The following is a 14,557-nucleotide window of genomic DNA, read 5'->3' on the forward strand; positions in this document are numbered from 1 at the left end:
TTGAGAATATCAGAAGAATTATGTCATTTGAGGTCTCATGGTTCCTAAACCAACAACTTGTAGTTTGAATGTAATGGATTAAGATTACTGCTACTCATAGAGAATGTTGTAGAGAAAGTGAAATCGATTTTGTATTTAAATTAAATGAATCAAATTTATTGGGAGGACACAGAAACTTAATTCCATTCAGCTGAGAATGCTTATGTAAATTGTTTTTTAAGCTAATGACATCTAGCTGTTTCTGGAAAATTCTTATTTCTGAAATTCACACTATGTTACTGCTGGAGTATGCTAACTGCCAGCTCCCTCCCTACCTTAAAAAGACAATCAAACATTGGTGGATATCCTTATAGACTGATATAATTAGACACACATTAATCATTTAATGCTGTCCCACTGCAGTGTGATCAGACTCCAGTACCACTAGACTAGCACTGAACATTTTAAAACTTAGTTTGAAATAATACTATCTTTTAAAACTATCCCTATGGCTAAGAAAGGAGGAGGGGCATAATGGCAACCACTGATTGGTGTTATGGATAGTTTGAAATGGGAAGTGGCAAATACATGTAGCCTTTCCATTCTGACTTTGTCTACTATACCTGTTAATATATATATATATATATTTTTTTTATCTATGATGTGAGAAATACACGAAGGAACCAGTTTTTCCTGCTTCCTTCATGTATTGTGGCCGTGAGATCCAACCGGATAGTGTGGCACCATCGTGATATCCAAGCCCGAGGTGGGATTCGAAGCCACGACCTTTGGGTTGCCAGGCAGGCACTTGACCTACCAGGCTAACCCGGTCGGCACCTGTTCAATTATGTGACAGTAATTAGTAAATTAAAACTTTTTTTTAAACAATGACTGCAACTTAAAGCATTCATATTTAAAGTAATAGCAACTAAATATAACTGAATTTTTACTTTAGTATATGATGCAAGAAAGCAAGCTTATATAGCATCAGCCAAAAAAAAAAAAAAAAAAAATTCCCACTTCACCCATCCATTCACTCCAATAGTTTGTATAGTTCTTCCTTGAATTTATTCAAGCTATCCACTTCCACAAGAACACATGGAAGTTTGTTCTAGCAATCAACTACCTTCTGGCTAAAGGCAAACTTCCACAAATCTATTCTGCAACTGTTCTTCTCCAATTTGAATTTATGTCTCTTTGTGTCTGAGCAAGAGGAAGAATCCTATCAGCACTGAGCTTGCTCAATCCATTCAGAGCCTTAAACATCTCAGTCAGATTATCACACAGATTCTTAGTCTCCAGGCATTGCAGTTTGCAGAACTGAAGCCTTTCTTGGTAAGAGCATCCCTTTGTTCTCCTCACTAATCTCGTTGTCCTTCTCTGTACCCATTCCAGCAGCTCTACATCCTTCCTAAAATGAGGCTTCCAGACCTCGTTTCAGGAAGGATGCAGTATTCAAGATGCGAACTGACCATTCCCTTATACAATAGGATAATTACTTCCTTATCCCTGCTAGCAAAATTCCTGTATAGGGCAACCTCATGAGCTGCCCAATCAGCGTGTCTGATAGGGCAGCTCACGGGGTTTTGTCAATGATTTTTTCATATCCCACTACCATAGAGAAATCATGTAGTACCATACAAAAACCATATTTCAATTAAATTTCTTTAGTTTAAATATCTTACCTAAAGCAATATCATCAAAAGTATTTTGGTTAATCATTCGCTCTACTATTTTAATCACATTTCCAACTTTAGAGAGTTCATCACCCTATTAAAAGAAATAAAAAAGACAACTGAAAATATGGAAACTAAAGAAAGAAAATTAATTTTAATAAAAGTATTAAAAGAAGCAATAAATGATCATTCACTTATTCAAAAGAACTTATGAAAAGAGCAACTTAATACACTTCTGAATAAGGCAAGCAAAAAAAAAATCATTGGCCAAGAAATTTTTACCTGCTGTTTCAACCCCTTCCCAGAACATTTTTTTCCTAAAGTTGCTACAATGGATAAACAGGCGCCTCCGTAGCCAGATGAGCAGGAGCAGCAGTGCGTAGCACACGCTTCTTGATTAGACCGGGGTTCGAGCCCGTGACCACCAAATACGGAGGATGCGGAAAGGTCGGGGAATGACCACCGCATATCCCCGCAGCAATATGGCCTTAGTTGCTAATGCTCCTAAAAAAAAAAAATAAATAACAATGGATAAACGGATGGTTCAGTAGGAGACGACAGAGAGTGGTACTCAATGGGCACTGCTCTTCATGGAAAAACATGAAAATGTCCCATAACAGATCGACTTTTTTTTATTTTACAGATTAAAAGTATGCATAATTTTTTATTTTATTTTACAGATTAAAAGTATGTGAATACTCATTGTATAGTTTTTTTGTTTTTTATAAATTTTTTAGTAGAAAATACATGGGAGTAATTAACCCATTTGGGCTATCCCGAGTTATCTTGTGTATGCCAAAAAAAAAGTGCAAATTATAGAGATTTTTTAAATAAATTAGCGCTTGAGCTAAAAGAAAGGAACAAAAAAGTGCAAACTTACTTTATTCCCTGACAGACAAATTGAATTCCATAAAAAAAAATGCCATTTCATGAAAAACAAACAGTAATTTTACTTGGTGTGATAGGTCTTGAAGCAAGGAGTGATGAAAAGGCCAATTTCACATGTTTCACACAGGTAGCTTTTCTCTTTCAAATTTTCTTGCCATGTTCCACTTTTTTGGAGCATACCCAGAAAGTTCTAGTTGGAAAGTTCTTCTTCTCAGTTGGTGGAATATCAATGGGGTAATGGCCTGGTGAATAGCGAGTTGGGTGGGATGTTGAGGATGGTCTTCCCCTTTCTAACTGGTGGAATTTGTTGGTGATATTTCTTGATAAGTTCATCAATCAGGTCCAATCTGAAATTCAAGAGTGAAAGAGCTTTTTGGCCATTTGAAATTGTGGTTTTATACAGTAGAAATGAATTCCACACAGCTAGTCCATTAGGTGAAATAAAACCTTCCTGTAGTATTTTTTAATCCGTTTCCTGGCTAGGGGATAGTTCACCAAAATGCTGGTCAACTTTATCTACACCTCCCATGGAAAAGTTATAGTCACAAACAACTTTGGGTCTCTTCACTACTCCTGTTCGAGTTTCTATTTCTTCCTGAGAAGAATTATGGACCGTAGATAACAACACTACATCTTTTTTATCTTTCCAACGTAAGGCCATGACTTTTCCTCTTTGAAAAGCAGCAACCTCTTGCACGGACGTCCACAGAAAATTTTCTGGGGGGGGGGGTCAAAGCTTGGAGACAAATAATTACATCAATAAATTTTTATTTAATTTTTTAAATAATTATTTAATTAAACAAGTAGATTATAGAATACAGTATTGCATCAATACAAAAACACATACATAATGTATATAAATTTACAATATAAAGTAAACAAGAATTAATATATATATATATAACAGTTTTTTTTAGTTAATTATAATACCAACTAGATAAATTGGAGAATTTAGCATAAAAGTATTAGGGATGCAAACTATACTCATTTCTGTTTGCCATTCAACATTTATGGATACATTGGATATATGGATACATTGAATGGAACTTAACGTTCCATTCAACGTATCCATAAACGTTCCATTCGATGTATCCATTCAATGTTTATAGATATATTATCATTTTAATTTTACTATTTTATCTTATTTTATTTTATGTGTTTATTTACAGGGTACAACAAAGAAGTCCAACTTAGGTTGCTCAAACTTGGCCCTTTGAACTAATGAGTATAGTTTGCACCCCTAATACATTTATGCTAAATTTTCCAATTTATCTAGTTGGTATTACAATTAACTAAAAAATTGTTATATACAGACAGATGTAATGTACAATCATAAATTTGATGGCATTAATCTGTTCTGTCATTCTTTCTCCTTTTCTATTTCTTATATTCTTTTACATAACTTTGTATATATATATAGATGATAATAATTTCAATAATCATGTATCGTATAAAAATTGAATTCTCCGTCAATCGCTTGCAAACCTATTGATGACATTTTCAATAAATTTCTTCTTTACCGCTTCCTCTTCTAGTTTCTTCCTGTGCACACTAATCCTACATAAACTTATAGGCAAGTTTCTGAGATAGTGGACATCTTAAACATGTTGTCACATGTCTCAAGGTGCTGAAACTTCTTTCAATGGTACAGGTCATAACAGGTAATGTCATACCAATAGTTAATGCCGAATTAATAGAAGGGAAATAGTTGCAATGTCCCAAAACTTCTGGTAAAGTTTGGGGAATATCAGTTGATGAACCAAAAACAGGAACTCTGTTTTATTGCTGCAATAGATGAAACACGTATTCTATGGTTATCCCGCCGAGGGCCGAAACTGGCCAACCCGTAATAAAATTTTAAGGCAGACAAAGCGTCCCATGGTCGAGGGTGTAAGGTTACATATCTCAATCACTTTTACGATTATAATTTGTGGAATTTTTTACTTGATCTCAGGGAGGGGCAAATGCCCCATTTGCCCCCCCCCCCCTCTGTGGATGCCCATGACCTCTTGCCTTTTCAGCTTTTCCTTCTTCAGCATTTTGGGCATTTCCTTTCTGTTTAGTCTCACTGTACCATAAACATCAGTTTTCTTTGTGATGAGAATATCAGATAATTGGGGACTGGTATAATAATTGTCAACTGTGAGGCAATATCCTTTTCCAAACAGAGGCGTTATGAGAGTCAAAACCACTTGCGTAGACATTGGAAGACCAATAAAGTCTGGATCTATTTCTGTACCTTTTCCTACATATATTATGAAAGTCCAAACATAGCCACTTTCAGATTCACACAGCATATAATACTTTATGCCAAACCTTGGGCACTTCAGTGGCATGGACTGCACCAAACCGAGTCTTCCTTTGTACAGCATCGAGCTTTCATCTATTGTTATGTCTCTTTTAGGAACATCATCATCATCATCATCAGCCATTTTCAATCCACTGCAGGATGAAGGCCTCTCCAGCAACTTTCCAGTTCCTTCTGTTTTCAGCACTGGCCATCCATTTACTACTCAAAAACTCATGAATTTCATCTATCCATCTCCGCCTTTGTCTTCCAGGTTTTCTTCTAGCTCCTCTTGGGTACCATTCTGTTATTTTCTTAGTCCATCTGTCATCATGTCTTCGAGCTATGTGTCCTGCCCAAGACCATTTTAGTTCTTTAGTTTTGATAAGAATGTCCTTTACTTGAGTTTGCTGCCTAATCCATGTGTTTCTCTTCTTATCTAACAGTCTGATTCCCAATATAATTCGTTCCATTCTTCGCTGTGTAGTTCTTAGCTTCTCTTCCATTCTTTTGGTGAGTGCCCAAGTTTCACTTCCATAAGTCATGGTGGGGAGTATACATTGATTCATTATTTTACGTTTCAGACAAACTGGGATATTGCTCTTCAGTATGTGACTAAATTTCTTGTCTGACCAATTTGATTGGATACCATGATGTGATTACAAAGGAACTGAATGTCAAAAATAATCTTGATATCATATACTTGGATTTCAGGAAAGTTTTTGATACTGTTGTACATAGAAGATTGCTGTACAAATTAGAGAGGCATGGCATTAAAGGTAAGTTGCTACAATGGGTAAACGGATGGTTCAGTGGGAAACGACACAGAGTGGCAATCAATGGACACTGCTCTTCATGGAAAAATATTATTAGTGGAGTGCCCCAAGGTTCGGTGCTGGGCCCATTGTTGTTTTGTAAATTCACCAATGCTATTGATGAAGGTATATCAGGATTAATGTCCAAGTTTGCAGATGATACAAAAGTTGGCAGGGTTATTAACGACAGTAAAGACTGTATGCTACTCCAACTGGATCTAGACAAGTTGGGAAAATGGGCTGAGAAGTGGCAACTGAAGTTTAACATTGACAAATGCAAAGTACTGCATATGGGTAGCAATAACTCAAGAGAAATGTACCCACTGTGTGGTACTACACTCAGGGAAGTGAAAAGTGAAAAAGACCCGGGGGTGATTGTGCAGTCAAATATGGAGTTTGCTGAGCAGTGCAGACTGATTGCCAGTGCAGGTCATGGAGTCTTGTCAATGATATATAAGAATTTTGCTAGCAGGGACAGGGAAGTGATTATCCTGTTGTACAAGACAATGGTCAGGCCACACCTAGAGCACTGTGTACGGGTCTGGAGGCCTCATTTTAGGAAGGATGTACAGTTGCTAGAACGATACAAAGAAGGGCAACAAGATTGGTGAGGGGAACAAAGGGGTGCTCTTACCAAGAAAGGCTTAAGTTCTGCAAATTGCAGCACCTGGAGTGTAGGCACCTGTGAGGTGATCTGATTGAGGTGTATAAGGCCTTGAATGGGTTGAGCAAGCTGAATGCTGATGGGATTCTTCTTATTGCTCAGATTAAGAACCTGAGGGGCATAGATTCAAGTTGAGGAAAGACAGAAATTTGCCTTTAGCCAGCGGGGTGGTTGAACAGACTTCCATCTTTTGTTATGGAAGTTGATAGCCTAAATAAATTTAAGGCTGAGCTGGACAGGCATTTGGAACGAATAGAGGGGTGAAATGGGAAGGTTTTTTTTTTTTTTTTTTTTTTTTTTTTTTTTTGGCTAATGCTGCATAAGCCTGCTTTCTTGCATCGTATGCCTCTACTAATGCTAATGCTAATGACTGATTATCTGAGAAATGAAGGTATTGTTTTATCTTTTTATAACGCCTAAGGGTCATCATAGTTTGAAACACTGGTGTCTCAATTAATGGCTTTTTTTTAACCAGTGCATATATTCTTCAGGCTTTTTCACAATACCTTGCAGCATTTTCAAAGAAAAAAATACTCTCAATTCAGCATGTATCACTGGAGTCCAACTTGAATCATGAACGCCACTTTGTTCTGCAAATTTATTAGTCTCAGAGCACACTAGATTGATTAGTTCTTCATCAAAAAATAAAGCAAAAAAAGTCTATGGAGTCATTTCAGCATCTGTATTGCTTTCAATGCACAAACCTGACTGTGCAGCAAATGGAAATCTTGGAGGTGGTGGGGGGAGTTTTTTAGTGCAGTCAATTTTTAACCACTGTCTAGCGTCTAAAACACTGACATCACCATTTTCTTCATTTGAATCAAAACCTGAAACAGATTCATCTGAATCCAATTCACAATATAAATCACCACTAATCTCTTCTTCACTACTCATTATATAAATAAATTGAAAAAATCAAGTGGAACACACAAGCAGTAACCTCCTGCCACAAGCAATAATCGTGAACTAACTACATTCTGACCTTGCTGTACAATATAAATAAAATGAAAGCCAGTCATCTGCTGCCAAGCATTAGAAAATCCCAAGAAATCTTGGGATTTATCTGGCTAATGCAAAATTAGCCAGACAAATGCCCAAGAAAATACATTTCAATCCTAAATTTGAAGGTATTATTGTTTGCTTTTATCCTGAGATATCTCATGTAGTTCCAAATAACTTTTAAAACTAAGTAACTTTTTTTATTGGTTTTTCCCACAGGGAGGTAAGCAGAAATGCACTGAATTGTGCATTTCTGCACAATCTCATTACACTCCCTTTTAACTTTAAATAAATAAAAAGGTATTTATACTTCCCTCGTTACAAACACAAGTCAGGGTACCATGATTACTTTGTATTTTGGGTTTATATCAAATGTAACTTTCAATAAAAACAGTTTCTTAACATAAAAAGTTGTATTGTCTAGAAAAAATATACTCCAAATTGTCTTACACATGCTGTGTCATAATACTGTCTATACAGATTTGTATTGATACTGATTTACTACATAGAAAAATGGGCCCCATGATTAGCAACTTGAACTAAGACTCACTTCAACTTAAGGCCAGTGCTGAGTGCACAGCAGGGTTTGTTGAACTGTAAAGTGGAATGTCTACCAGAATTTTCAGTCAATGGAAGATTTGTTAATCCTCCCACAGGAGGTAATGAGTAGGTGGTAGACCATAACCTTGCAGAATTCCAGCATTAGTTGGGAAGTCAAAAGACAGAGAAAACTATCATTACATGAAACAAATGATCAAAAAGAAAACTGGCTACTCAACTGAAAAAACAGACGGTAGACCACAAGAGAGAAACTCATTTGGAAGACCATTATGCCAAACATGATCAAAAGTCTTCGCAATACCGAAAGCAACTGCATGAGTTTCTCTAAACTTTACCATAGAATCTTTTCCAATAAGTGTCATTAAAATAAATCAAGATATCACAATAGATTTGTGGGTAGGTTTTAGTGGTTGGTATTATTTCTGTATTTGTTATCAAGTAATTAAAATTTCCCACAATCAGTCATATAAGATAAGACAGTTTGACCTCATTACACTCCCTTTTAACTTTAAATAAATAAAAAGGTATTTATGCTTCCCTCATTACAAACACAAGTCAGGGTACCATGATTACTATTTTGGGTTTATATCAAATGTAACTTTCAATAAAAACAGTTTCTTAACATAAAAAGTTATATTGTCTAGAAAAAATATTTTAGGTTATAACAAAGAGAGTATACATATAGCAAATGGCATCTAAGTTTCTTACAACATAAAATGTAAGCAGCAGATTAAATTTAAATTAATTTTAATTAATTTTAAACAGATTTATAAGTTTTCTTCATAGAATACAAAAAACTAATTTTAGTTTTAAATAAATTTTAAAACTAAAATTTATAATAAATCAATTTCAAATAATTTTAAAAATGTTATATAATTTTAATATTATATCCAAAAACATAAATGAAAGCAGAGTATTATCAAATAATGATTTACAAAATTATACACTATTATACTACGTTGAAGGACTTGCAAACTGCAACAGGCATTGCTGAAGAAGTGCCAACTGCCACCTTCATTCATACAAAAATTTAAAAATCAAACTAATAAATTAATAAATTTTAAAAAATATACAACAGATAAACAAGGGCCCCACACTCACCCAGGAAAGCACAGAGGCAGTCTCCTGCATGACAAATGGTGAATTGCAGCAAGAAAATTCCCCCCCCCCCAACTTCACCTAACCAAATGGGTAAACACTTTCCTGTGTTTTTCTTCTTATGTTGGTGGATACAAACATCCACATAAGAAAAAAAACACAGGAAAGTTTAGGGGAACTGCAGTAATCATTTCAAGGAGGCATCAGACCTGTGGAAATTTCTAAAACTCTCAAATTTCTATCATGGACCACTAACAACAAAAGAACCGTCCATGTCCCTAAGCAAGAAATCGAGATTGACTGAACAGAAAAAAAGTATTAAATATGTTTAATTCAATAATCAGGAAGTAAATCAAACCATCTGAAAAGAAGAAATGTAAATTTCCATATTAACCAAAGTCAACCAAAAAGCCAAATGTGCAAGTATAGTTAGTAAATTTTATGTTGTCACACTGCTCCAATTTGGATGGCAGTTTTTTCACTGGAACAGCATCAAAACCTTTATTTAAATTTAAGTATATAATGTCACAAATATTTTTTTGTGTCCAGCTGCTTTGTTGCTGCATTATAGTTAATCAGATTGGACAGACAAGATCCCCTTAACAAATCTGTGCTGCGCTTGTCGAATAACTGTACTCCTATCAAAACGATCCTGCATTATTTCTTTTATCTGTAACTCCATTATTTAACTTGAACCAGAAGTCAAGTTTACAGGTATATGCAATTAATCACTTCACCCTTTGATCCCTTTGGCAAATAGGGCAGAAATTTTTGAATATCTCCAAAAAAAGGATGTTCTCGCAGTTATGTAAAGATTTGTTTATCTCTTTTGCTGCTTCTTTTAATATAATTAGATATATTCCATCAGCCTGAGGAGTCTTATTCACATTTAGCTTCAATAATTTCTATTTCAATTCCTCTCAGTTACCACAAAATCATTTAATTCCCATCATTTATACTTCTGTCATTATTATCCCCAAAAAGTTCTTCCACTATGAATGTAGATACAAAATATTTATTCCATTTGTCAGTAACCGAAACAGAATCATCAATGATTAAGCATTTATTTCATATACAGTGGACCAACATGGTTCATCCTTTCCTTTTAGTTTCAAAAATCAAAGAAAAGTAGCAAAGAATTCTTCCCTACTTTTCTTTGCATTCTTAGCCAAATATCTCCATTAATCTGCATTGGCATGCCTAATCCCCTTAGTGACTTTATTGCACTATTTTATATTCACTATAATTTTCTGTATCCCCTGATAATTTATAATCATCCCATACATTTTCTTCTCTGCTGCCAGTCTAATCAGTTCAGCTGACATCCATTTAGGTCTATACCTTGAACAATATCTCTTGGTATAAAAAGCTTAGTGGCTTCCCAGTTACTTCCCTGAATGTTGTCCACTTAGAAATTACAATTATGTGTCTGCAGGTGCATTTTACAATTAAGTGTTCGCAGGCCAGCCACTAGATAGTCCACTGGACCAAACCTATTGGTAACTCTCTAGGAGACTTCTGGATCAGCTAGTGTGTAATCTTGCTGCCTCTGCCAGAGTGTGACTGGAGGGAGTCCGAGTAATATGTATGCAGGGGCACTGTCGAGGCCACATTATGTTAAGGAGCTGGCTATATTCTTGCCAAGTATAGGCCATATCCAAAAATTTCATTACTTCATGACACCATCAATTGTCAAACTATCTGTGAAAAGATCTAAACCTCCAAAGAACTTCCTAATTCATTTCACAAATATATGTGGTCTCAGTTCTAATCTCAGTAATCCATTTCCACTTAGTCTGCCAAACCTCACTTACTTTTTCTGACAGAGTCGCAATTATCTGTTGATTCAACCACTGCTCATCTTAAGTGTCCGAATTATTCGCTGTTTGATTCCTTTCACTTCAAAGATGGTACTTGTGCATATGTCCGTTCTGATATTCCCTGTCAGAGACAGCAATTTGGAATCTCTACTTTTCAATCTTCTCTGGCCTAAAATTTCTCTACCACACTATGTAAATTCATCTGTTGCCTCTAACTCCACTAATCACTTGGAACTCTTTGAAACTTGACTTTCTCCAGTCCAAATTTCCTGACAGTAAGGAAATTTTCCTTGGTGATTTTAATGTTCACAACTCCAGCTGGCTTCCATTTTCTAGTCACACAGACTCAGCTGGTCAAGATGCTGAGGCTTTTGCAATTACTAATGACTTTGCACAGATTGTTCATTTACCTACCAGAATACCAGACAATCCTAGCCATGCACTTGATCTTTTTTTCACAAACAATCCTTCTAAATATACAATAGAGGTGAGTGGTCCTCTAGGCACCTCAGATCACAACTTGATGATGGTCTCTTCTCTAATGGAGTCTTTCTCTCATGGCCATTCTTAACCTCATGTTGTTTTCCCATTGGAACAAAACAGGATGACCTGTGAGATTTCTTTTCTTCTTTTCCTCAGCAACATTTACTCAAATCATGTCAGTGAAATTATTCATGTAGGAATGAAATCCTTCATTTCACACTCCACTTTAAAATCTCGTCCTTTGTCTAAACCTCGGTTTTCCAAAAAATTGTGCTAAGGCTGTTCAATTTGTTGCATATTGCAATTGGCTTGTATCCAAATCTCCAGGTTCATTTTCTGCTTACACCAAAGCTCATAGCAATGATGTTCAAGATGTTGCATATTGTAATTGGCTTGTATCCAAATCTCCAAAAGAGGTTTAAATCAAGGCACTTTGAGCTGTCAAGAACAATGGGATAATAATAAAGACAAACTCTAAGGAGGATACAAATGCTATTGCATCCTCTAAATTTATTTCTGAAGCTGGTCTGTCTTCAGAGGCACTGAAGGAACTAAAGCCTACAACACTTGTTTATGATCTAGATAACGATTTAACTAAGGAAGAAGTTTTGTATTTCAAAAATTTAAAAGATCTTGGATTTACATGTGACCAGATAGAAAATGAAATTGTATTTAAATTCAAAATGAAATCAAGGCCTAAGTGTACATCAAACTGGGTGCTTGCTCTTTCCCCACTCACGTACTTTTTCACAAATCTTCACTGTAGACAGGATATTTATAGGCTTAATGTCTCATAAATTTAGGATCTTTACGATAGTTACCAAATGCTTCTGTTGTTTATCATATGGACACACATCTAACTCTTGCAAAAATAAAGCACCGACTTGCAGACACTGTGCTCATTCAGGGCATATTTTTCCAGTGTCCCAACAAAAGTGACCCTCCAGTATGTGCCAATTGTAAACGAAAGAAGAAGACAGCCAATCACTCTGTTAGAGATGTCTTGTGTCCAACATACCAGAGAGCTGTGGAAACAGTAAGACAAAGAACTATTCCCATCCAGTCCTAATGATCATAACAGTGATGATGCTGAAGAATTTTTACCCTTGACCACCAAATTAAAAATCAGTCAATCAGCCCATAGATCTAAGACAGTAACTGATGAAATTCGAAGAATTGCAGATATCCTTTCTCCAAACATTGTTTTTTTACAAGAACCATATCACTATCATGGTAAAATCGCAGGTTATCCTTTATCCACCAGAATAATAAAATCCCCTCATGAAGATCCAAAAACAGCTATTATTGTATTCAACAGAAATCTAGGCATTCTCACCACCACGTACTGATGTGGGATTTACTTAAAGATATAATTACCATCAGGGGTAAAGGAAAGGGTTTTTGCTTCCATAAAGGTGAGTACAGTGGTCTCAGACAGTTTTTAAATTCTGTACATGGGATCAACTGACGATGTTACCAACAGTAAATTCTAAGTGGGAAGCATTCAAGGAATTAATCGTGGAAGCTACTAAAAGTTTCATACCTATTAAGAAATATTGTTCAAGTTTAGGCCTAAATGATTATCAAATGAACTAAGGAGACTCGTGATAGAGAAGAAAAATGCATGGGATACATATAAATTATCAAGCGACTCAGAAGCCTATAGCAGATATAAGCTAGTCTGTAATCAGGTCACAAAGGAGGTTAGCCAGGCGAAGGCAGATTACGAGAAATCTTTGGCAAAAGATGCTAAGAAAAACAGCAAGGATTTCTTTACTTATATAAACTCTAAAAGGAAGGGGATGAATCTGATTGGTCCACTTGATATCGATGGTTCAACTGTTGATGATCCTGCTCAGATAGCAAACAAACTGAATGAGTATTTTGCATCTACATTCACACATGAGGAGTTATTAAAGTTTGAAAATGGCAGAAGGTTATCGAATTGTAGCAGGGTGCTTAATGATTTTGTAATAACTGAGAGCAAAGTGGAGGAGAAATTGTTGAAGTTCAACATAAGAAAGGCACCTGGGGTGGATGGGATCTATCCAGTTATATTAAAGGAGGCGGCAAAGCAACTAAGCAAACCCTTAGCCATAATTATGAGAGCATCCTTGGACTCGGGGGAGGTCCCCACGGACTGGAGACATGCAAATGTATCCCCAATTCACAAAGGGGATCGAAGAGTAACACGAGTAATTACAGACCAGTTAGTTTAACTTCTGTTCCAGGTAAAATAATGGAGTCACTGGTTAAAGATGCATTGCAGGATCATCTAGACAAGACTGCAGCAATAATTCAGACACAGCATGGGTTTGTTAGGGGAAAGTCTTGTCTGACAAATTTGATAGGATATTATGATGTGGTTACAAATGAACTGGATGCAAAAAATAATTTTGATATCATATATTTGGATTTTAGGAAAGCTTTTGACACTGTTGCGCATGGAAGACTATTCTACAAATTGGAGCAGAATAGTATTAAGGGTAAGTTGCTACAATGGATAAAAGGATAAAAGGTTAAGTGGGAGAAGACAGCGGGTGGTAATTAATGGGTGCTGCTCTTCGTGGACTAATGTTATTAGTGGAGTCACACAGGGTTCGGTGTTGGGTCCTCTGTTGTTCTGTATATTTATCAATGATATTGATGAAGGTATATATCAGGCTTAGTGTCGAAGTTTGCAGATGATACAAAGGTTGGCAGGGTTGTTAATGACAGTAATGGCAGTGTGTTACTGCAACAGGATCTAAATAATTTGGGCAGATTGGCTAAGAAGTGGCAACTGAAGTTTAACCTCGACAAATGCAAAGTACTGCATACGGGTAGAAGTAACCACAGAGAAACGTACCAACTGTGTGGTACTACACTTAAGGTGGTAGAAAATGAAAAAGACCTGGGAGTAATTGTGCAGTCAGATATGAAGTTTTCTGACAATGCAGATAGGCTGCTAGGGTTGGTCATGGGGTTTTGTCAATGATATATAGGAATTTTGCTAGCAGGGAAAAGGAGGTGATTGTCCCTCTGTATAAGGCAATGGTCAGGCCACGCCTTGAGTACTGCGTACAGGTCTGGAGGCCTCATTTTAGGAAGGATGTAGATGTGCTTGAGTGTGTACAGAGAAGGGCAACAAGATTGGTGAGGGGAATGAAGGGATCCTCTTACCAAGAGAGGCTTAAGTTCTGCAAATTGCAGTGGCTGGACACTAGGCACCTATGCAGTGATCTGATCGAGGTGTATAAGGCCTTGAATGGATTGAGCATGTTGAATTCTGATGGGATCCTTCCACT

The 14,557-nt window shown here is 36.3% G+C and overlaps 1 protein-coding gene across 3 annotated transcripts in view; it reads right to left on the bottom strand.

Moving 5' to 3' along the window:
* LOC150089255 (dynein intermediate chain 2, ciliary) overlaps nt 1–14,557 on the bottom strand; it is a 317,847-nt gene that overhangs the window by 128,331 nt on the left and 174,959 nt on the right. For all 3 annotated transcript variants that reach the window (XM_090388583.1, XM_090388589.1, XM_090388593.1), the window contains one exon: nt 1,665–1,749. In XM_090388583.1, the coding sequence (XP_090244709.1) occupies nt 1,665–1,749 (85 nt within the window). The remainder of the gene's footprint in view (nt 1–1,664; nt 1,750–14,557) is intronic.

This window comes from Mastigoproctus giganteus, chromosome 2 (genome assembly GCF_048544385.1).
Source record: "Mastigoproctus giganteus isolate SK-2022 chromosome 2, ASM4854438v1, whole genome shotgun sequence".
NCBI lineage: Eukaryota > Metazoa > Arthropoda > Arachnida > Uropygi > Thelyphonidae > Mastigoproctus > Mastigoproctus giganteus.